Genomic DNA, 24594 nt, shown 5'->3' with positions numbered 1-24594 from the left:
AGGATCCCCCCTTAGCCCCCAACCTCCCTGACCCCGCTTCAAACTGCTCTCTAACCCTCCCCCTCTACCTTATTGGGAGCCATCTTGGGTACTGGCAGCTGTCTGCCAGTACCCAGTTTACAAAAAAATTGTTTTTTTTTCTTCTTTCTGTAGTGTAGCTCCCCCCCCCCAGACCAACCCCACCCCCTGCCAGATCCCTTAGATCTTTTATTTACCCATTCCCTCCCCCCTTTCTCCCACTTATTACAATTACATTTTTCAGTAGTGTAGCGGTTCCCACCCGCTCCCACCCCGTGCACTCACCCGCCCGCTGCCCCCATGCACACGAGCGCGTCCGTGCTCGCCAATGATCCCACCCCCCTCTTACGGCAGGCACCCATCGATGTCTGCCCCCCGTCCCGTCTCGGCTCCCACCCACCAATGATTACAGCCATCGATGTCCGGTGCAGAGAGGGCCACAGAGTGCATCGGATGGCTAAGATGAGTTATTGCAGGATGCCTCAATATTGAGGCATCACTGCAATACCAGGAAAGCAGCTGGAAGCGATCAGGATCCCTTCAACCGCTTTCGAAGACCGACGACGTACAGGGTATGGGGTACGTCCTCGGTCGTTAACTGTATTTTTTTTCAAGAGGACGTACCACATATGTCATCGGACGTTAAGGGGTTAAACTAATCCCATTACAAAAGGTGACCAATTTAACACAAGCAATCATATCCCTGAATTCTGTTTCTAGCCAGAAATGTTTCTAAACAATTTTTAAATGTTTCTAAGGTATTGGCATTTGCTACCTCCTTAGGTAAAGAGTTCCACAATTTGATTGCTCTTACAGTGAGAAAACTTCTTTCCTCTAGTCTTAAATTGTGACCTCTTGCCACAATCAATTTTCTTGGAATAAACAGAGCTTTTGCTATCTCTATATATGGGCCATGAATATATGAATAAAAATAAAAATGTCTAATGTTTACAATATTAGCGCGAACAACACTGGAAGTCCATGTGTTTAATTCCTGCAAAGGGGTTAAAGGGACAGTAAACCTAAAAAATAATGTTATATAATTCTGCACATAGTGCAGAATTATATAACATTATTTTACTGCTATAGTTATTAAACCCTTTTTTCTCTTTTAATATTTAAAAAACATACCGCTTTTACAGACCCGCTCTCTGCTCTCTGCTGAGCGGGTCTATTTTTTTTAGTCAGCGCATCGGGCCAGCTGTATAGTCACAGCACGGCCCGACCGCACCATAGCATTAAGTGAAGCTCGCTCCTGCTGTCAGACAGAGCAGGAGCGAGCTGCACTTAGTCTTATGGAGCGGTCGGGCCGGGCTGTGACTATACAGCTGGCCCGATGCGCTGACTAAAAAAACCAGACCCGCTCAGCAGAGAGTAGAGAGCGGGTCTGTAAAAGCGGTATGTTTTTTAAATATTAAAAGGGAAAAAAGGGTTTAATAACTATAGCAGTAAAATAATGTTATATAATTCTGCACTATGTGCAGAATTATATAACATTATTTTTTAGGTTTACTGTCCCTTTAAATGCATAGTTAATATACTGCTCCGGGGGCACAGAAAACTGCTGGTCTAGAGTGGAAATGACTGGTGACCTAATCAGCAGTGGCAGTGGCACAGCTGCGTTCTGCAACTGTTGGTGATGATTGACTCATGGACAGTTTCTCCTCCTTAGCAGAGGTTTAAGGGACATTGTTCTATGAAATTTTCTCCCATTTACGATCCATTTTATTTACTGAAGTGTATTACATTGTTTGCAAATAGCTCCTTTGCCTTTATTTTGTCATTTGGCATAGTTGATTTTGCCTGTTGAAACCTCCACCTATATTGAACATATGAATACTGTGGTACTATGCAAACATAAGGCAAAATGACTAACTCAACTCCAAGTGGAGGGCAAAAGAGAGAAATTTTGTATTTGAAACATTTGTTTTTACTAACTGAACCCCTTAATCTTTAAGGGACAGTCTACTTGAAAATTGTTATTGTTTTAAAAAAAAAAGACAATCCCTTTATTACCCATTCCATAGTTTGCATAAACAACACTTATATTAATATACTTTTTACCTCTATAATTAGCTGTATCTAAGTCACTGCGGAGCTTCTGCTAAAGTGATATTTGCATTCAACTTAGTAATACCAGTGCACGCAAGTGAGGTGCAACCTCATGTTTGCATTGCATGAAAAACAAAATTTATGCTTACCTGATAAATTTCTCTCTTGTGGTGTATCCAGTCCACGGGTTCATCCATTACTTTTGGGATATTCTCCTTCCCAACAGGACGTTGCAAGAGGACACCCACAGCAGAGCTGTCTATATAGCTCCTCCCCTAACCCCCACCTCCAGTCATTCGACCGAAGACAAGTAAGAAAAAGGAGAAACTATAGGGTGCAGTGGTGACTGTAGTTTAAAAAATAAAAACACCTGCCTTAAAGTGACAGGGCGGGCCGTGGACTGGATACACCACAAGAGAAATAAATTTATCAGGTAAGCATAAATTTTGTTTTCTCTTGTAAGGTGTATCCAGTCCACGGGTTCATCCATTACTTGTGGGATACCAATACCAAAGCTTTAGGACACGGATGAAGGGAGGGACAAGGCAGGTACCACTGCCTGTAAGACCTGTCTCCCAAAAATAGCCTCCGAGGAAGCAAAAGTATCAAATTTGTAGAATTTAGAAAAAGTATGGAGCGAAGACCAAGTCGCCGCCTTACAAATCTGTTCAACAGAGGCCTCATGTTTAAAAGCCGATGTGGAAGCTACCGCTCTAGTAGAATGAGCTGTAATTCTTTCAGGAGGCTGCTGGCCAGCAGTCTCATAAACTAAACAGATTATGCTTCTCAGCCAAAAAGAAAGAGAAGTTGCTGAAGCCTTTTGGCCTCTCCTCTTTCCAGAGTAGACAACAAACAATGCAGATGTTTGCCGAAAATCCTTAGTAGCTTGCAAATAAAACTTTAAAGCACGAACCACGTCAAGATTGTGTAACAGACGTTCCTTCTTTGAAGAAGGATTAGGACACAGTGACGGAACAACAATTTCCTGATTGATATTCCTATTAGATACTACCTTAGGAAGAAACCCAGGTTTGGTACACAAAACTACCTTATCTGCATGGAAGATCAGATAAGGGGAATCACACTGCAAGGCAGATAACTCTGAAACTCTTCGAGCCGAAGAGATAGCTACCAAGAACAGAACTTTCCAAGATAAAAGCTTGATATCTATGGAATGCAAGGGTTCAAACAGAACCCCTTGAAGAACTTTAAGAACTAAATTTAAACTCCATGGCGGAGCAACAGGTTTAAACACAGGCCTGATTCTAACCAAAGCCTGACAAAACGCCTGAACGTCTGGAACATCAGCCAGGCGCTTGTGCAAAAGAATAGACCGAGCAGAAATCTGTCCCTTTAAGGAACTAGCTGATAATCCCTTTTCCAATCCTTCTTGGAGAAAAGATAGTATCCTAGGAATCCTAACCTTACTCCACGAGTAACCCTTGGATTCACACCAATGAAGATATTTACACCATATCTTATGATAGATTTTCCTGGTGACAGGCTTTCGAGCCTGAATCAAGGTATCAATGCCCGACTCGGAGAAACCACGTTTTGATAAAATCAAGCATTCAATCTCCAAACAGTCAGGCGCAGAGAAATTAGATTTAGATGTTTGAATGGACCTTGGAGTAGAAGGTCCTGCCTCAGCGGCAGAGTCCATGGTGGAGAGGATGACATGTCCACCAGATCCGCATACCAAGTCCGGCGTTGCCACGCAGGCGCTATCAAAATCACAGAAGCTCTCTCCTGCTTGATCTTGGCAATCAGGCGAGGGAGGAGAGGAAACGGTGGAAACACATAAGTCAGGCTGAAGGACCAGGGCACTGCTAGAGCATCTATCAGCGCTGCCTGGGGATCCCTTGACCTGGACCCGTAACAAGGAAGCTTGGCGTTCTGACGAGACGCCATCAGATCCAGTTCTGGTTTGCCCCATAGTTGAATCAGCTGGGCAAATAACTCCGGATGGAGCTCCCACTCCCCGGATGAAAAGTCTGCCGACTTAGAAAATCCGCCTCCCAGTTCTCTACTCCTGGGATATGGATAGCTGAGAGATGGCAAGAGTGAACCTCTGCCCATAGAATTACCTCCATCATTGCCAGGGGACTCCTTGTTCCCCCCTGATGGTTGAAATAGGCTACAGTCGTGATATTGTCTGACTGAAATCTGATGAACCTGGCCGCAGCTAGTTGAGGCCAAGCCTGAAGAGCATTGAATATCGCTCTTAGTTCCAGAATGTTTATCGGAAGGAGGGCTTCCTCCTGAGTCCACGAACCCTGAGCCTTCAGGGAGTTCCAGACTGCACCCCAGCCCAGAAGGATGGCATCTGTCGTCACTATAAACTCATTCCCCTGGACAGATGGACCCGAGATAACCACCAGAGAAGAGAATCCCTGGTCTCTTGATCCAGATTTAACAGAGGAGACAAATCTGTGTAGTCCCCATTCCACTGGTTGAGCATGCAAAGTTGCAGTGGTCTGAGATGTAGGCGGGCAAACGGAACTATGTCCATTGCCGCTACCATTAGGCCGATCATTTCCATACACTGAGCCACTGACGGAAGTGGAATGAAGAGCAGGCAGGAAGTTAGAAGCTTTGATATCCTGACCTCTGTCAGAAAAATTTTAATTTCTACTGAATCTATCAGAGTTCCTAGGAAGGAAACTATTGTGAGAGGAGAGAGAGAACTCTTTTCTATGTTCACTTTCCACCCGTGAGACCTCAGAAAGGCCAGAACAATGTCCGTATGGGACTTGGCGATTTGAAAAGTCGACGCCTGAATCAGAATGTTGTCTAGGTAAGGGGCTACCGCTATGCCCCGCGGCCTTAGTACCGCCAGAAGGGACCCTAGAACCTTTGTAAAGATTCTTGGTGCTGTGGATAACCCAAAGGGAAGAGCCACAAACTGGTAATGCCTGTCTAGGAAGGCGAACCTGAGGAACTGATGATCTCTGTGAATCGGAATGTGGAGATAAGCATCCTTCAAGTCCATGGTAGTCATATATTGACCCAACTGGATCATAGGGAGGATGGTTCGGATTGTCTCCATCTTGAAGGATGGGACCCTGAGAAATTTGTTTAGGATCTTGAGATCCAAGATAGGTCTGAAAGTTCCCTCTTTTTTTGGGAACTATAAACAGGTTTGAATAGAAACCCAGCCCCTGTTCCTCCCTCGGAACTGGGTGGATCACTCCCATAACCAGTAGGTCTTGAACGCAACGTAAGAATGCCTCTCTCTTTATCTGGTTTACAGATAGTTGTGAGAGATGAAATCTCCCCTTTGGAGATGAACCCTTGAATTCCAGAAGATATCCCTGGGACGTCTCTTGCCCAAGCCTGGGCGAAGAGAGAAAGTCTGCCCCCGACTAGATCCGGTCCCGGATCAGGGGCTACTCCTTCATGCTGTCTTAGAGGCAGCAGCAGGTTTCTTGGCCTGCTTCCCCTTGTTCCAAGTCTGGTTAGGTCTCCAGACTGGTTTGGACTGGGCGAAATTTCCCTCTTGTTTTGCATTAGAAGAAGCTGTAGCTGCGCCACTCTTGAAGTTTCGAAAGGAACGAAAATGATTCTGTTTGGCCCTTAATTTATTGGACCTATCCTGAGGAAGGGCGTGACCTTTTCCTCCGGTAATATCAGAGATGATCCTCCTTCAGGCCAGGCCCGAATAGGGTCTGTCCTTTGAAAGGGATGTTAAGAAGCTTAGACTTTGAAGTAACGTCTGCTGACCAGGACTTAAGCCATAGCGCCCTACGCGCCAGAATGGCAAAACCTGAATTCTTAGCCGTTAGCTTGGTTAAATGAAAAATGGCGTCAGAAATAAAGGAATTAGCTAATTTAAGGAGCTTTAATCCTGTCTAAAATATCATCTAATGGGGTCTCCACCTGTAGAGCCTCCTCAAGAGACTCGAACCAAAAACCCGCTGCAGCAGTAACTGGGGCAATGCATGCAAGAGGCTGGAGAATAAAACCTTGATGTATAAAAAAATTTTCTTAAGGAGACCCTCCAATTTTTTATCCATAGGATCTAGGAAAGCACAACTGTCCTCGACGGGGATAGTTGTACGCTTAGCTAGGGTAGAGACTGCTCCCTCCACCTTAGGGACCGTCTGCCACGAGTCCCGTATGGCGGCATCTATGGGAAACATCTTTTTAAAAGCAGGAGGGTGAGAGAATGGTACACCTGGTCTATCCCATTCCTTAGTAATAATTTCCGAAAACCTCTTAGGGACTGGAAAAACATCAGTGTAAACAGGCACTGCAAAGTATTTGTCCATCTTACACAATTTCTCTGGAACTATAATGTTCTAAGAGGGGGTTCCACAATGGCTTCCAAACATATTGAACAAGGAGTTTCCTCTATGTCAGACATGTTTAACAGACTAGTAATGAGACAAGCAAGCTTGGAAAACACTTTAATAAAGGTGAAACAGCAATTAAACAAAAACGTTAATGTGCCTTTAAGAGAAAAAAAACTAGCACTTAAACTGCAAAACAGTGTAAAAATATAGCAAAGTCTTCGAAATTTTTACAGTGTGTGTAAGGACTAAAGCAACATTGCACCCACTTGCAAATGGATGATTAACCCCTTAGTCCCCAAACTGGATCTAAAAAACGTCAACCACCGGTAAAAAACAGTTGAGCACCTTGCAACAGCTCTGCTGAGGCTCCTACCTGCCCTCAAATACGATTTAGAGAAGACTCCTCTAGGGAAGCTGGATGTCTCAGTCTGAATAAAAACTGCGCATCTAGAGCGCGAAAATAGGCCCCTCCCACCACGTACTGGATGTCAGAGGGGCCTTAAGAAAATACTCCTAGGAGTATCTGACTAGCCATGTGGAAAACTAGGCCCCAAATAAAGACTTATCTCCCTCAGAGAAAAAACGTCCTATTTATGCAACATGTAAACGTTTTGTCACTAAGTAATATGAGTATAAACATGAGTATTACCCTGTTTTGTAAGCATGATCCCAGTCGTTAAATCACTGCTCTGTCAGCATTTTCTAGAACTTATTCATCTCTCTAGAAATAAAAATACTGAACATACCTCAAAGCAGGTAATCTGCAGACCGTTCCCCCAACTGAAGTTTTCCCATACTCCTCAGTTATGTGTGAGAACAGCAACGGACCTTAGTTACAAACCGCTAAGATCATCAACCTCCAGGCAGAATTCTTCTTCTAATTTCTGCCTGAGAGTAAAACAGTACAATGCCGGTACCGTTTAAAAATAACAAACTCTTGATTGAAGGTAACACTACACTAAGTCACCACATATCTTTTGATACTTCCTATATTGTCGAGAGTTGCAAGAGAATGACTGGAGGTGGGGGTTAGGGGATGAGCTATATAGACAGCTCTGCTATGGGTGTCCTCTTGCAACTTCCTGTTGGGAAGGAGAATATCCCAAAATTAATGGATGAACCCGTGGACTGGATACACCTTACAAGAGAAATATTGCGCTCACCCATAGGTTCCAATGGGAGCCTCATTCTCATGCTGTCAGACAAAGCATGAGAACTAGCGCAGCGAATGGGGTAAGTTGTTCAGCAATGGGAAGCATATATAATTATATATGTATATGAATATATACATACAGTATATATTTACAGGGAACAACCAGTTCCCATGGCACTTTTCAGTAACGTTTTTTTTCTCCTAAACTCCCCACAGACACCAACTTTTTTTTTTTTTTTTTTTTTTTTTTATTATAAACTAAAGGATAATTTTTTTAAATAAAAAAATTAAACTATACTTTAATTTGGGGCCAATTGGGGCACTTTTTTTTTTTTAAAAAAAAACCAAATCCACTTGTAATGGCTAGTTATTTATTGCACGCTCATAAACGGGCGAATCTGCCGGTTTGTGGGCACGCAATAAATTAGCGCTCCACTTGTAATCTGGCCCTCAATTTGTAGAGCTTGAATGACAGGAAATTGGGCAAAAAATAAAAATATACTGCATTTGTTTTTTAAACAATGCGTGATTTAGCTCAAAATGTTTCATGTCCCTTTAAAGTTTTTCTAGGGGACCAAAAAAACAATTACTGCCGTACACACAGCAGGAAGATGCTATGATAACGTTGTAATGAAATGGATTTGGTTGGATAAATATAGTGTACATAAAACAAACACTAAGATTTGATATGTTTTTCCCCAGTATATGTATATAATCAACACCAAAGAGTGATCACTGCTCATATCTTTCCATCTGTGAATCAGTCAGAGGGATTTCCTACACTTTATTCAGAATAAACCCTATTTCCTTATCTATTTCTTTTAGGAAAAAATAAACAAACATCAAGTCCTTTTGATGTGCCATTAGGAAGCATTGTCCGTACATCCAGGCCAAAAGTATCACTTGCTCTTCCTTATAACACACTGCAACAGTGAGATAACTGCATTGTAAATATCCAGAAAATCTGGTTTTTATTGTTGAGACTAATGTTTTGAAATTTTCTCTGTGATTTTTGGTGCATATAAAAGGGCAGACTGGCGGAAGCTGTTCCTTTGTATCAGGAAACCAGCTCAACAAGGTGTTAAGTATTTTGTTACAAAGTGCAAACACATTTCAGGTAATTAGAGTTTTGTACCATGTTTGAGACTTTAGTTTCAACAGATGAGTACATAGTTTCAGTTTAGAATTTTTTAGACTTAAAGGGGCATTAAAGTCAACATTAAATGTTTGCGGTTTCGGACAGAGCATTCGATTTTAAGAGACTATTCAATGCACTCCTGTTACCAACTTGGATCTTGTAATAAAATCATCCTTTGTTGAAAAGCATATCCTTTGTTGGTTCAGGAGCAGCAAGGCACAACTAGGAGCTGGCTGCTGATTGGTGGCTACACACATATGAACAGTTAGGTCCCAGTAGTGAATTGTTGCACTGGAGTGGCTTTTAACTATGCATTATATGCAAACAACAGGAATTAAACACAGTCATAGTGCAATAATAAAATGCACTAACACATTGGAATATTCTCTTTTTGCACTTGTATGTCCCTTTAAAATCTGCTAGTATCCTGTCTATCTGCAGTGGTTCCAGAGATGAGCAAATGTATTTGATCAATTTGCACAAGTAGCACTCAACTGATACAATTAAACACACATTAATATTAGAGAATCACTAAAGTCAAAATAAAACTTTCATGATTCAGATAAAGAATGCAATATTAAGAGACTTTCCAATTCCTATTGTTTTATATGCACTCTTTTGGGGCACCACCTCCTACTGAGCATGTGCAAGAGTTCATAGTGAATAATTACATTAATCTGTGATTGGCCCGTGGCTCTCACATGATACAAGGAACCAGCTCATTTAATTTTAAATAAAAAGCAGGGGGTTTTTTTCTGACAAAATTCTAAATTTACTTCAGAGTTATCACTAATGCATTGTCTTTATTATGCAGTTATTCTTATGCAATTCTACTGTATTTTATGGTCTTTCAAATTACAGTAAAAAAAAAAAAAGAAGATTATTATGTAAGGGCACAGTTTGATTACATTTACAGTACTGGAATTCCATAGAGAAACAAAGAATACAAAGTTGAATTTATTAAGCCAGGGCTTAAAGGGACAGTCTATTCCAATTTTTTTATTGTCTAAAAAGAAGGATAATGCCCGTTTCTAAACCACTACAGACAGCCTCTTATCACATGTTTTTTACAACAGGAGACTGCTAATTCATGTGTGCCATATACAGAACATTGTGCTTTCTACTGTGGACTTGTGCAGGACACAGCACAAGTCAATAAATAAATAACCATGTGTTAAGGGACCTATCAGAAGAGGCTTCGATACAAGGTAATCACAGAGGTAAAAAGTATATTAATATTGGCTGTGCAAAACTAGGGAATGGGTAATACAGGGATTGTCTATATTTTTAAACAATACAAATTTAAAAGTAGACTGTCCCTTTTATCAAATAGTTAACCTATGATCAGTACTATAAAAAAATCACATGCTCTAACAAATGGAAGTATGTAATATTTGCACTAAAATGTTCCTTTTTGTATTTATTTTGTATTTGTAGTAAAATTATTACAATCAAATAGTTTGCAGGAGAAACAAGAAACAGTGAGTTTGTTTTGTCACCAAGTGCAGAGAACAATGCAGAATTTAAAATATTAAATATTTTTGTTATTTTATAGCGGTTGTGAAAATATATGGCAAATCTGATATTAAAGGGACCCTAAGCACTAAATATATTTCATGTACCTCCCTCTAAGCATGGGTGTTGCCATTATGGAGCCTAGGTTATCTGCAGCTATCTGAAGAAGAGTTACTGCACATGTGCAAGCACATCAGTACTTAAATTTAGTTTAAGATAGATTTCAACATGGCAGCACCCATGACTAGAGTGAGGTGGGGAATAACCTCAATACTATGCTTTTAAAATGTATTTAGTGTTTATTGTCCCTTTTAGAGTTAGCAGGTTGAGATGATTAGAACAAGAACACACACAAGAGCTTAAATTCCCTCCCACCTGTCCTCAGTTTAACACATAACCTAGCAGAGAATAGGAAACAGATTGGCAGGAAACACAAAAACATAATTTATGCTTACCTGATAAATTTATTTCTCTTGTAGTGTGTTCAGTCCACGGGTCATCCATTACTTATGGGATATATTCTCCTCCCCAACAGGAAGTTGCAAGAGGATCACCCAAGCAGAGCTGCTATATAGCTCCTCCCCTCACATGTCATATCCAGTCATTCGACCGAAACAAGACGAGAAAGGAGAAACTATAGGGTGCAGTGGTGACTAGAGTTATAATTTAAAATTTAGAACCTGCCTCAAATAGACAGGGCGGGCCATGGACTGAACACACTACAAGAGAAATAAATTTATCAGGTAAGCATAAATTATGTTTTCTCTTGTTAAGTGTGTTCAGTCCACGGGTCATCCATTACTTATGGGATACCAATACCAAAGCTAAAGTACACGGATGATGGGAGGGACAAGGCAGGAACATTAAACAGAAGGAAACACTGCCTGTAGAACCTCTCCCCCAAAAACAGCCTCCGAAGAAGCAAAAGTGTCAAATTTGTAAAATTTGGAAAAAGTATGAAGTGAAGACCAAGTTGCAGCCTTGCAAATCTGTTCAACAGAGGCCTCATTCTTAAAGGCCCAGGTGGAAGCCACAGCTCTAGTGGAATGAGCTGTAATTCTTTCAGGAGGCTGCTGTCCAGCAGTCTCATAGGCTAAGCGTATTATGCTACGAAGCCAAAAAGAGAGAGAGGTAGCCGAAGCCTTTTGACCTCTCCTCTGTCCAGAGTAAACGACAAACAGAGAAGAAGTTTGTCGAAAATCTTTAGTTGCCTGTAAGTAGAACTTCAGAGCACGGACCACGTCTAGATTATGCAAAAGACGTTCTTTCTTTGAAGAAGGATTAGGACATAAGGATAGAACAACAATCTCTTGATTGATATTCTTGTTAGAAACAACCTTAGGTAAAAAGCCAGGTTTAGTACGCAGGACTACCTTGTCTGAATGAAAGATCAGATAAGGAGAATCACAATGTAAGGCAGATAACTCAGAGACTCTTCGAGCCGAGGAAATAGCCATCAAAAACAGAACTTTCCAAGATAAAAGCTTAATAGCAATGGAATGAAGGGGTTCAAACGGAACACCCTGGAGAACTTTAAGAACCAAGTTTAAGCTCCACGGAGGAGCAACAGCTTTAAACACAGGCTTAATCCTAGCCAAAGCCTGACAAAAAGCCTGGACGTCTGGATTCTCTGCCAGACGCTTGTGTAAAAGAATAGACAGAGCAGAAATCTGTCCCTTTAGTGAACTAGCGGATAAGCCCTTTTCTAAACCCTCTTGTAGAAAAGACAATATCCTAGGAATCCTAACCTTACTCCATGAGTAACTCTTGGATTCACACCAATATAAATATTTACGCCATATCTTGTGGTAAATTCTTCTGGTAACAGGTTTCCGAGCCTGTATTAATGTATCAATAACCGAATCCGAAAACCCACGCTTTGATAAAATCAAGCGTTCAATTTCCAAGCAGTCAACCTCAGAGAAATTAGGTTTGGATGGTTGAAAGGACCCTGAATTAGAAGGTCCTGCCTCAGGGGTAGAGACCATGGTGGACAGGACGACATGTCCACCAGGTCTGCATACCAGGTCCTGCGTGGCCACGCAGGCGCTATCAGAATCACCGATGCTCTCTCCTGTTTGATCCTGGCAATCAGTCGAGGAAGCAACGGAAAAGGTGGAAACACATAAGCTATGTTGAAAACCCAAGGGGCTGCTAGTGCATCTACCAGCACCGCTCCCGGGTCCCTGGACCTGGATCCGTAACAAGGAAGCTTGGCGTTCTGGCGAGATGCCATGAGATCCAGATCCGGTTTGCCCCAACGAAGAATTAGTTGGGCAAATACCTCCGGGTGAAGTTCCCACTCCCCCGGATGAAAAGTCTGGCGACTTTAAAAATCCGCCTCCCAGTTCTCCACGCCTGGGATGTAGATCGCTGACAGGTTGCAAGAGTGAGACTCTGCCCAGCGAATTATCTTCAAGACTTCCAACATCGCTAGGGAACTCCTGGTTCCCCCTTGATGATTGATGTAAGCCACAGTCGTGATGTTGTCCGACTGAAATCTGATGAACCTCAGTGTTGCCAACTGAGGCCAAGCTAGAAGAGCATTGAATATTGCCCTTAATTCTAGAATGTTTATTGGGAGGAGTTTCTCCTCCTGAGTCCACGATCCCTGAGCCTTCAGGGAGTTCCAGACTGCTCCCCAGCCTAGTAGGCTGGCATCTGTTGTCACAATCGTCCAATCTGGTCTGCGAAAGGACATTCCTTTGGACAGATGAACCCGAGATAACCACCAGAGAAGAGAAGCTCTGGTCTCCTGGTCCAGATTTAGCAAAGGGGACAGATCTGAGTAATCCCCTTTCCATTGACTTAGCATGCATAGTTGCAGCGGTCTGAGATGTAGGCACACAAATGGCACTATGTCCATCGCCGCGACCATTAAGCCGATCACTTCCATGCACTGAGCTACTGATGGGCTTGGAATGGAGTGAAGGACACGGCAAGCATTGAGAAGTTTTGATAGCCTGGACTCCGTCAGGTAAATCTTCATCTCTACAGAATCTATAAGAGTCCCTAGAAAAGGGACCCTTGTGAGTGGGAACAGAGAACTCTTTTCCACGTTCACTTTCCACCCATGCGACCTCAGAAATGCTAGAACTATCTCTGTATGAGACTTTGCATTTTGAAAACTTGACGCTTGTATCAGAATGTCGTCTAGGTACGGAGCCACCGCTATGCCTCGTGGTCTTAGTACCGCCAGAAGAGAGCCCAGAACCTTTGTAAAAATTCTCGGGGCCGTAGCCAACCCGAAGGGAAGCGCTACAAACTGGTAATGCCTGTCTAGAAAGGCAAACCTTAGGTACCGATAATGATCTTTGTGAATCGGTATGTGAAGGTAGGCATCCTTTAAATCCACTGTGGTCATATATTGACCCTCTTGGATCATGGGTAGGATGGACCGAATGGTTTCCATCTTGAACGATGGAACCCTTAGGAATTTGTTTAAGATTTTTAAATCTAAGATTGGTCTGAAGGTTCCCTCTTTCTTGGGAACCACAAACAGATTTGAATAAAACCCTTGCCCCTGTTCCGTCTGCGGAACTGGGTGGATCACTCCCATCACTAAGAGGTCTTGTACACATTGTAGAAATGCCTCTTTCTTTACTAGGTTTGTTGATAACCTTGACAGATGAAACCTCCCTTGTGGAGGAGAAGTCTTGAAATCCAGAAGGTATCCCTGAGATATAATCTCCAGCGTCCAGGGATCCTGTACATCTCTTGCCCAAGCCTGGGCGAAGAGAGAGAGTCTGCCCCCCACTAGATCCGTCTCCGGAAAGGGGGCCCCGACTTCATGCTGTCATAGGGGTGGAAGTAGGCTTTCTGGCCTGCTTGCCCTTGCTCCATGACTGGTTGCCTTTCCAACCCTGTCTGTAACGAGCAGTAGTTCCTTCCTGTTTTGGAGCGGAGGAAGTTGATGCTGCTCCTGCCTTTAAATTACGAAAGGCACGAAAATTAGACTGTTTGGCCTTCGATTTGGCCCTGTCCTGAGGAAGGGTGTGGCCCTTACCTCCAGTAATGTCAGCAATAATTTCCTTCAAGCCGGGCCCGAATAAGGTCTGCCCTTTGAAAGGAATGTTTAGTAATTTAGACTTAGAAGTTACATCTGCTGACCAGGATTTAAGCCAAAGCGCTCTGCGCGCCTGTATGGTGAATCCGGAATTTTTAGCCATAAGTTTGGTTAAATGCACTACGGCATCCGTAACAAACGCATTAGCCAGCTTAAGGGTTCTAATCTTGCTCAGAGACACATCCAATGGTGCTGTGCGAATCGCCTCTTCCAGAGACTCAAACCAGAATGCCGCTGCAGCAGTGACAGGCGCAATGCATGCAAGAGGCTGTAATATAAAACCTTGTTGAATAAACATTTTCTTAAGATAACCCTCTAATTTTTTATCCATTGGATCTGAGAAAGCACAGCTATCCTCCACCGGGATAGTGGTACGCTTGGCTAAAGTAGAAACTGCTCCCTCCACCTTAGGGACCGTCTGCCATAAGTCTCGTGTGGTGGCGTCTATAGGGAACATTTTTCTAAATATCGGAGGAGGGGAAAAAGGCACACCGGGTCTATCCCACTCCTTACTAATAATCTCTGTAAGCCTCTTTGGTATAGGAAAAACGTCAGTACACACCGGTACCGCGTAGTATTTATCCAGCTTACATAATTTCTCTGGGATTGCCACCGTGTCACAATCATTCAGAGCCGCTAACACCTCCCCTAGCAACACGCGGAGGTTCTCAAGCTTAAATTTAAAATTTGAAATTTCTGAATCCGGTCTCCCCGAATCAGAACAGTCACCCACAGAATGAAGCTCTCCGTCCTCATGTTCTGCAAATTGTGACGCAGTATCAGACATGGCTCTCGTGTCATCGGCGCGCTCTGTCCTTAACCCAGAACTGTTGCGCTTGCCTCTTAACTCTGGCATATTGTATAATACTTCTTTCATAACATTAGCCATATCATGTAAAGTGATTTGTAAGGGCCTTGATGTACTTGGCGCCTCAATCTCACGCACCTCCCGAGCGGGAGACGAAGGTACTGACACGTGAGGAGAGTTAGACGGCATAACTGCCCCCTCGTTGTCTGGTGATAATTTTTTAAGCGGTACAGATTGATTTTTCAAAGTAACATCAATACAATTGGTACACATATTTCTATTGGGCTCCACAACGGCTTTTAAACATAATGAACAAGCAGATTCCTCTGTATCAGACATGTTTAAACAGACTAGCAATGAAGCTAGCAAGCTTGGAAAATACTTTCAATAAGTTTGCAAGCAATATAAAAAACGCTGCAGCGCTTTTAAAAAACACAGTTGAGTAACTAAAGAATAATTCAGTTATAGTCAACAATTCTTTAAATGTATTAATTAGCAGAGGATTGCACCCATTAGTAACCGGATGACTAACCCCTCAGTACCCAAAAAAACGGATATCAAATTAATATAAAACGTTTTTATCACAGTCTAACACACTGTCACAGGTCTGCTGTGACTGATTACCTCCCTCAAAAAATGAATTTTGAAGACCCCTGAGCTCTCTAGAGACGTCCTGGATCAAGGAGGAAGAAGCAGGAAGACTGTGCTAGAATTTTAACTGCGCAACAAGGCGCTAAAAAGAGGCCCCTCCCGCTCATTTACAACAGTGGGAGACCTGATATAACGGTTTCTATGCAGAAATATACGTTAGCCATGTGGAAAAAAATTCATGCCCAAAGGATTTATCACCAAAGTACCTCACAAAACGAATAACATGCCAGTAAACTGTTTGAAAATAAACTTCTTTAAAAGTCATGCAAAGTTATAACTAAGCCTGCAACCAGTCGCTACCACTGCAGATAAGGCTTAAGCATTATTTCATTATTAACAGTATTTTCACAGTCAAATTCTAGTCCCTAGAAAATAACTCTACTGTGCATACATTTATCAGCCTGATACCAGTCACTACTACTGCATTTAAGGCTGTACTTACATCATATGGGTAACAGCAGTATTTTCTTAGTCAATTCCATTCCCAGAAAATATTGTACTGCACATACCTCATTTGCGGTGGACCCCGCATGCTATTCCCATGTTCTGAAGTTACCCCACTCCTCAGAATGTCGAGAACAGCCAGTGGATCTTAGTTACGCCGGCTAAGATCATAGAAAACGCAGGCAGTTTCTTCTTCCAAATACTGCTTGAGATAGAAAAAACAGCACACTCCGGTGCCATTTAAAATAACAAACTTTTGATTGAAGAATAATTAAGTAAAAACTCCAACTCCTCCCGCGACCTCCTTCTTTGTTGAGGGTTGCAAGAGAATGACTGGATATGACATGTGAGGGGAGGAGCTATATAGCAGCTCTGCTTGGGTGATCCTCTTGCAACTTCCTGTTGGGGAGGAGAATATATCCCATAAGTAATGGATGACCCGTGGACTGAACACACTTAACAAGAGAAAGCAGGGACTATAGGGCAAATTAGAATGGTCGCCCAAATAATTAAGACGGCAGGGCCTATGGACTATCATAATTCCAAAAGAAAATTTATCAGTTAAGCATGAATTTTGTTTTTTTGTACCCAAGCAGACAGTACATGTTACGGAAAGGCTGGGACATTTTTCTGGCAGTTCTGATTTATCAGACACTGTGGCCTGAAGGACTTTTCTACCAAAAACTACTTTCGGGAAAGTAAAAACATCAAAGCGGTAGCATTTTGAAAAAGTATGCAGAGCACACCATGTTAAAGCTTTGCATAATTTTTGAAAGCCCAGGATTATGCAACTGATCTAGTAGAATGGGCTGTGATACGCTTAGGGGGTGACTTTCCTGCCACCAAGTAAGCCTAGTGAATTAACTGTTTGAGACAAAAAGCTAAAGCTACTGTGGTAACCTTCTGCCCTTCACGAGTTCTAGAGTAATGAAAAAAACAGCTGGAAGGTTGTCTCTACTCCTTAGAGCATTGAAGTTGTATCTTCAAGCTACTGACTACATCAAGATTATGTAAAAGACGTTCCTTAGCATTAGCAGGATCTGGAAACAGAAGGATCAACAATTTCCTGATTAATATTTTCCAAAGAAATTACCTTAGAAACAAAATCATATTTAGTATGAAGCACAACTTTATCTTTGTGAAAAACTAAAAATGGAGAATCACAAGTTAAAGCTGATAACTCAGAAACTCTACTATCTGAAGAAATTGCTAACAAGAAATGCACTTTCTAGGATAATAATTTGATAATAATTGAGTGCATCAGTTCAAAGGGAGGACCTTGCAGAACAGAAATAACTAAATTCAAATTCCAGGGAGGAAAAATTCTTAAAATCCTAAAGACATACCAGAAAAAAAAACAACATTCAAAATAGGCCTTCCAAATTTCGTGATAGATGTTTTGGGTAACATGATTTCTGGCTTGAATTTTAGTGTTAATAACTGAATCAGAAAACCCTCTGTGTCTTAAAACTCCATGTCATTAAACTTAGAGATTTGAGATCCTGATGGAAGTGAGGCCCTTGAGCAATATATCTCGTCTTAGAGGAAGAAGCCATGGAGGAGAAGAGGACATCAGTACTAGATCCACATACATTGTTCTGTTAGTCAAGGCTGGATCAATCAAGATTACAGAAGCTAACTCAGTTTGTTCTACTTCCAAGAGTAATTTGCTTGAATCAAACAGGAGGAAACAGGTCCACTAGATGAATATACCATGGACACACCAAAACATCTATCATTTGAGCCTTTGGATCTCGACCTTGCACAATACCTTGGATGTTTGTGATTAAAATGGGAGGCCAACAGATCTATGTCCGATTGATCAATTAGTGATCAAATTAGGTCTAAGATGTCCTGATGGAGAGACCACTCACCTGGATGGACCAACTGATGTAGGGTAATCCGCCTCCCTATTGTTCAGACTAAGAATGTGAACTGCTGAAAGGGAGAACTGATTCCTATTTGCCCAAGATAGAATCTGGGACACTTCCTGCATAGCCAGCGAGCTGCAGGTACTCCTTTGAAGATTTATATAGGCAACTGCAGTGATAGTGTCCAACTGACAACGGATAAACGTTTCTTCTTTTAAGAGGGAGCAGGACTGAAGAGCTGAAGAACTGCTCAGAGTTCCAGAATGTTGATTGGTAACCTCGCCTCCAGCGTCTGTCGTCACAATAGCCCATGGAGGGTGAAGAAATTGGGCCAATGTTTTCCATCTTGAAAGTGGGGGTTCTGACAAACTTGTTTAGCATTTTCAAATTTAAAATGGGTCTTTAATTCCCTTCCTTCTTTTGGGACAATCAACAGATTAGAGTAACAAGCTTGACCATGTTGAGACACAGATGCTGGGATAATTACTTCCATATCCTCTAAATCTTGAACACATTGCATAAAGGCAGCCGCCTTTGCAGGGTTTTTGGGGACATGAAACAGATGGAATTCTCTGACCTGGAGCAAAAGCCTATCCTGTAACCCTGATATATGATGTTTTGATGGGGTCCTGGACTGACTGGAACCAGGCCTTCTGAAAAAGACTCAGTCTGACCCATACCAGAACAGAGTCTGATCTGGGGGCTGCACCTTCATGCAGATTTTGGATTGGCATTGGGCTTCTTGGACTGCTTGTTTTTTGCCCATGAAAAAAACAGGCTTCCAGGCTGGCTTGGAGGGCTAAGTCTTTTGAGAAGAGAAGGACTTCTCATGTCCTGAAAAATGAAACTGATTATTAGTTGGTCTTTTCTTTCCCTTGGATTTTTTTGTCCTGAGGGAGAAAAGCTCCTTTCCCACCAGTAATTGAGTCCAAATCAGAACCAAATAGAATCTTCCCTTGGAAGGAAAGAGACATCAATCTATTTGTTGAAACCATGTCAGCTGACCATGATTTTAACCATAAGGCCCTTCGAGCAATAATGGCCATAGACCTGTTCTTGATATCAGTCTTGATGATGTACATTACTACATAAAAAAAGGCGTATTTTTCAGAAAACATTTTGGATAGAGAATAATACCAGAGGGCCCATAGCATGGCCACACAGGTGTTAGACACTGCTCGTTTAAGCAGAACAGCTGTCTGAATGAAGAGCTTCCTCAGGAAGACTGCATTTTGCAGGTCCATTGGATCCCTGAAAGAGGTGCTATCCTCCATGGGGATGGTAGTGTGTTTGGCAAGAGGGGAAAGAGCTCCATCAACCTTGGGTATAGTTTCCCATAATTTCAAGTTCTGCTCTGGAACCGGGTACATTCTCTTAAACTTGGAAGAAGGAGCAAATGGAACACCAGTTTTTTTCCATTCTTTGGCTATATAGTCAGAAACACCTCTGGAATCTTATGAGAAGCTTTGAAAACAACATTTAATTGATTTACAGGCTTGCTTTCAGCAGGTTTTTCCTCAGAAATACCCAGAGTTCTCAGTACCTCATGCAACAAAAAACAATTCAGGGCCAGGAACAGGGTCCTGTTAACCAGGTGACACTTCTGAACTGAATGATTTTGAGTCCTCAGAGTCAGAGCTCTGAAGCAGGACAGGAATTTCAGGTTCACATCAAGTAAGTGAGGTAAATCCCCATATTTGCATTTACGCTTACTTGTCTTGGGGATAGCCACTAAATATTCTGCCATAGCCCTGTGTAAATTGTCTTTAACTCAGGAGTAAAGTTAGTTGAGGCTCCCTGAGTAATATATACAGGAATAGGACATAATTCCTTACAGAAAGTAGAGGGAAGCGGCCGATTTGCATGCAGAGATTGAGGGACACAACTATTGCAAAGTTTACTGACCTGGCACACTGAAACAGACTTGCAAAACAGACACGAAAATGTACAGGGAGAGTTATCAGTAGGACCCTCTTCCATAGTGTTTCACATAGTTTTAGTGGGGAAAGATTCAATGGGTTCCATTATGTGAAAAAGTCACAAGTATAGCAGAGTATAAGACAACACACATACATAGATAAAATGTTATGGTAGAGAGCCCTCTACCCTAGCCAATTTACACCCCTGACACATGAAAAGTGCCTAAAGGGTACCTAAAGGGTAAGATAATACCCTTCAGTGACAGGATCACAAAATGAGGCTGAATTTAGAAGTAAAAAAACTGAGAGATGCTCCTTCCCAGCTGCAGCTTTGGATTTAGGAGAAAAAAAACCCCGGTGCCGTTGCCTTAGAGAGGCTAAAAACAGTAAAAAATCCATATTAAAGTTTAGTGAACAAAAAACATCATTACATACCCATAAGCTAACTGGATGCTCAGTGAGAGAACCCATGATTGCACAGAGCAATAAGCGGTTTGCTTAAAGGGCCATAAACCTAAAAACAAGGTCCCAGGGCTGCCAAATGTTCCATAAATGGTGTCAGTGGTCTTAGAGTGCCCTCCTAAGTGATGTAGGGCAACTATAGTCCCCTGGCTATGCTGTACCCGTGTCAGAGTACCTTCTAACAGCATGTGGGCTGTGTCTGTGCTGTGTGTAAGTGGCTTACCTGAAGCAGCACCCCTCCACTGGCTTACCAGTCACCAAACTGCATCAGTATCCAGTAGCGAGCCCATCCAGTGCTTATACAAGTACAGCAGATTTTTGAGGAAATACCGTTATCCCACAGGGGGAGGCTAAGGGTAGTTATGGCTGAAATCCCTAGGGAGATAATGCACACATAACAGGGTATTCCTATGTCCCTGTATCATTCTACCTGCTGGAAATCCCTTTTGTCTTCTTTTTGAATGATATGTCCCAGGGATAAAGGGTCTCCCGTTGGTCTGAGCTCACAAACTAAATTAATCCATAAGCAAGTAGCTGTAACACCTCTATTCTCAACCTTCTCCTGAAGGCCAAGAACAAAACTGAGGAGAGATGGGAGGGAATTTAAGCTTGTGTGGGCTCTTGGTCACCTCCTAGTAGTAGGAATTATATCTTCCATGTTATGGATTCTGTGGACTATCATCATTATACGAAATAAATTAACGTGTTAGTAGCTATCCCTCCCACTCCCAAATAAGAGTGGAATTTCTTGCGTGTCTTCTTTCTTGTTTACATAGCTTTTCCGTATCCATTGCTACAGTAATTACATTTTCAGTATAAGTGGTGGTTTACACAGGCAAAAGCAGCTATTTCAAATTACAAAATAAACAATTTAACACACTCCAGCAGGTAAAATGGATAATTGTGACAATAATAAAGAAGAGAAAAAAAACCCACAGTACACTGTCACTTTAAAATTAGATTAACAGTAGCAAAGTATGTTGGGGCCTAACTGAACACATCTGGCAGGCCAATAACAAGAGGCGCCAGCAACAGAAGCTCTACCAAGCTCTACAAACAGTGGAACATGGCCTTTAATTGGTGGCTATACACATATGCCGCTAATTTGCTCAAATTACTGCAGCTCTTGAGCATTTAACTATGTGTTAAGCTTTTTTTTTTTTTTTTTTTAGAACAAGGTTTTGAATATCAGGCCCAGACTCAAGCAAATCTGCCATTCAGGTAAAATAACATGAGATAGGAAAATAAAAATGTGGTGAAAGGGTAGGACCTTACCTTTCACTACTTATAGACGAGCCTGTCACACTGTAACTCTGGGTAGTCTTTGTGGCAGAAATCATTTTCTCTAGTGAAAAGAAAAGTAAGCTTATTAAAACACAATATAGTTAAATGACGATACACATACACGAGAACTTTCAACGTTGCACGTTAAATTAGCGCTCCCCCTTGTAATCTAGCGCTGTATGTGCAATGATTTACTTTTAAATTCAACAAAATGTATGGTTGGTTAAAAAAGTTATGGTGCTAATTATAAAATTGTTAATTGAAAGGACAAAAATGTGAGTGATTAACACAAAGTCTATGGCATATATACTGTAGGAATATTATCTGTTAAAAACAATCCTCCATTATGTTAGAATTCCATCTGGTGTAATCCATCTACAAATAATTGTACCCACGCCATCTGAAATCCTTTGCCTTTTGGCATGAAAAGAATTTCAAAAGATAAGCAGTAGCATATGTAGATTCTCACCTGAATTTGTAGTTACACCCATAGTTTTGACAACGCTGGCATTCCATGTCCTTACACCACCTAACCAATGCAAAACACAGATCATTTTATTTATTTTATTTTTTTAAACCTGGTCTTACATGTATTTTACCAACTTTCTTCTCTATTTACTTGTAAAGTTATGGAAATATTCATTCAGTAATTTCTTATTAAGCTGTAGGACTGACAGATGCAAATAAAATGGTTCTTAAAGTGCTTGTCCACTACCTCCAATAGGACGCCACAGACATGCCTCAGCAGAGAAAGGTCATCAAATTCCCAATGTTCTGTTTAGCAAGCAAGGTCTCCCCATAATTTAATTCAAAAGCTATGGAAAATAACAGAAACTAAACATGGGCAAATCTAGAACTTAAAATTTGGGGCTAATAAAGGTGGTGAAAAAAAATAATATATGGAGCCTCTTTGCTACCCTTTGAAGCTCAACAGGGGTGCTACATGTGTGTTTGTTAGTGCTTAGCACCCCCAGCATCCCCATAGAACCATCACTGGTCAATAGAGATCTTACCATTTTGAGAAATTATAAAATCAGGATCTTACTGTGCTAAAGAAATTGATAGCATCTATTTCTTATTCTCAATTATTTCTCTCATTTCAGATAGAGCAAAGTTTCCAATGTACTTCTATGATCAAATTGACTTTGTTCGCTTGGTAGACAGGCTCAGGAGCAAGGATGTATCTGGGAACTATATGACAGCAGTTTTGCCAGAGTACTTTATGTTAAACATTTGCAAGAGCATTAGACGGCAGCAATGTTTGTTGCCATGTAGTGCCTCATGCTGCTACCTACTTAGATATGCTCGTTAACAAAGAATACGGCTTGTAAATAAAGCAAAGATGATAATAGAAGAAATTGGAAACTTTTTATAAAACTGTATGTTCTATTTGAATCATGAAATAAATATTATGGGTTTCATATCCTTTCAAATCATCTATTATTAATTGGGGGTTAACAAATCTGTTTAAAATTTAGGAGCCAGTATATATAGAGAATTATCCAAAAAGTTATGAGCTAGGGGTAAAATTCCAGGAGCCAGTGGCTCCTGGGTTGGTCGAGCCCTGTACTACATTATACTAAATAAACACAACCATCTTTTAAAATATTATACTGAATAAACAAAATATGATTATCTGTATGCCATGTGACCAAAAAGACATAGATCTTGTAACTAAAAAGCTAAAATGGGCCAAATCTATAGGTTGAATTTTATGTCTCATTACGCTGCCCTTTGAGTTGTACTTTTTTGTATGTTGCAAATATTTATTAGACACCATCACTTTTATACATTTGTTCTATTCTAAAAAAATCTGCATGATTGAGATAGTGTATAATTATGTAGCAAAAAAGATATCAGGGTTATTTAGCACGTAATTAAAAGTTGACCTGTGGCAGAAGTGATATAATAATAATAGGGCTACTGACAGGATGTGTTCTGAAATGTCAGGAATGTGTAGAATGAAAAAGAATCGAAATATAGGTAAATAGACTCATATTGTTCTTGATAAATGCTCTATCATAACAACTTCAATCTAGAAGATTACCAACTGAAACACTGCAAACATTTCAACTTAATGCAAATAGCGTCAGTAAATCCAGTCAAATCTAACCGGAGGCTAGAAGAAATAAGCTAGTGGCAAACATGAAGGTCTGAAAGTTATGACTTAGTTATATAAGTTTTACATGCACTGAAAAAATAGCAGATATCTCTAAACACAAAAGATCTGAGCCTTAGAGATTTGCTCTAATTTTTGTGAATATATCCTGTGTCACGTGTTAAAAAGTAGCTTAGTGGCTCTGTTGTCTACCATGGTTTAATCTTTTCCCTGTAAAAATAATCAACTGATATGTGACTGGGGAATTTAGTATTTTGTTAACACTTTTTTTGTGTGAAATACAGGGGTCAAGTCCTACAAAAAAAGTGTGGGAACTCATCAAGACTTAAAAAAATAAAGTATATATATATATATATATAGTTAAAGTGCACTTACACTAACTGTATTCAAATGCCAGGGTGCTAAAAGGCAGGTAGATAGTAGATGTGAAACAAAGCACTCACTGGTCTTGAAATATATTCAAACTTGAGTTTTATTTTCAGTGACGTTTAGGGGTGTTCACCCCTTCATCAGACCAACCTGATGTTGGTCTAATGAAGGAGTGAACACCCCAAAACGTCACTGCAAATAAAACTCAAGTTTGAATATATTTCAAGACCAGTGAGTGCTTTGTTCCACATCTAGTATATATAGTACACACACACACATATATATATATATATATATATATATATATATATATATATATATATATATATATATATATGTATATGTATGTATGTATGTATGTATGTATGAAGTATAGAGAGCACTCTCACTTTCAAAGTTCCTTGGTGCCAGGGTGCCAGCAGTTAAGTAT

The 24594-nt window shown here is 41.0% G+C and overlaps 1 protein-coding gene across 1 annotated transcript in view; it reads right to left on the bottom strand.

Moving 5' to 3' along the window:
* LOC128653175 (smoothelin-like protein 2) overlaps nt 1-24594 on the bottom strand; it is a 180617-nt gene that overhangs the window by 67767 nt on the left and 88256 nt on the right. Inside the window, exons 4-5 of the mRNA XM_053706305.1 lie at nt 22146-22205; nt 21668-21737 (exon numbers count right to left, since the gene is read on the bottom strand). Of these exons, the coding sequence (XP_053562280.1) occupies nt 21668-21737; nt 22146-22205 (130 nt within the window). The remainder of the gene's footprint in view (nt 1-21667; nt 21738-22145; nt 22206-24594) is intronic.

Source organism: Bombina bombina, chromosome 3 (genome assembly GCF_027579735.1).
Source record: "Bombina bombina isolate aBomBom1 chromosome 3, aBomBom1.pri, whole genome shotgun sequence".
In the NCBI taxonomy this organism is placed as follows: domain Eukaryota; kingdom Metazoa; phylum Chordata; class Amphibia; order Anura; family Bombinatoridae; genus Bombina; species Bombina bombina.
This window is presented reverse-complemented; position numbering and strand designations above follow the sequence as displayed.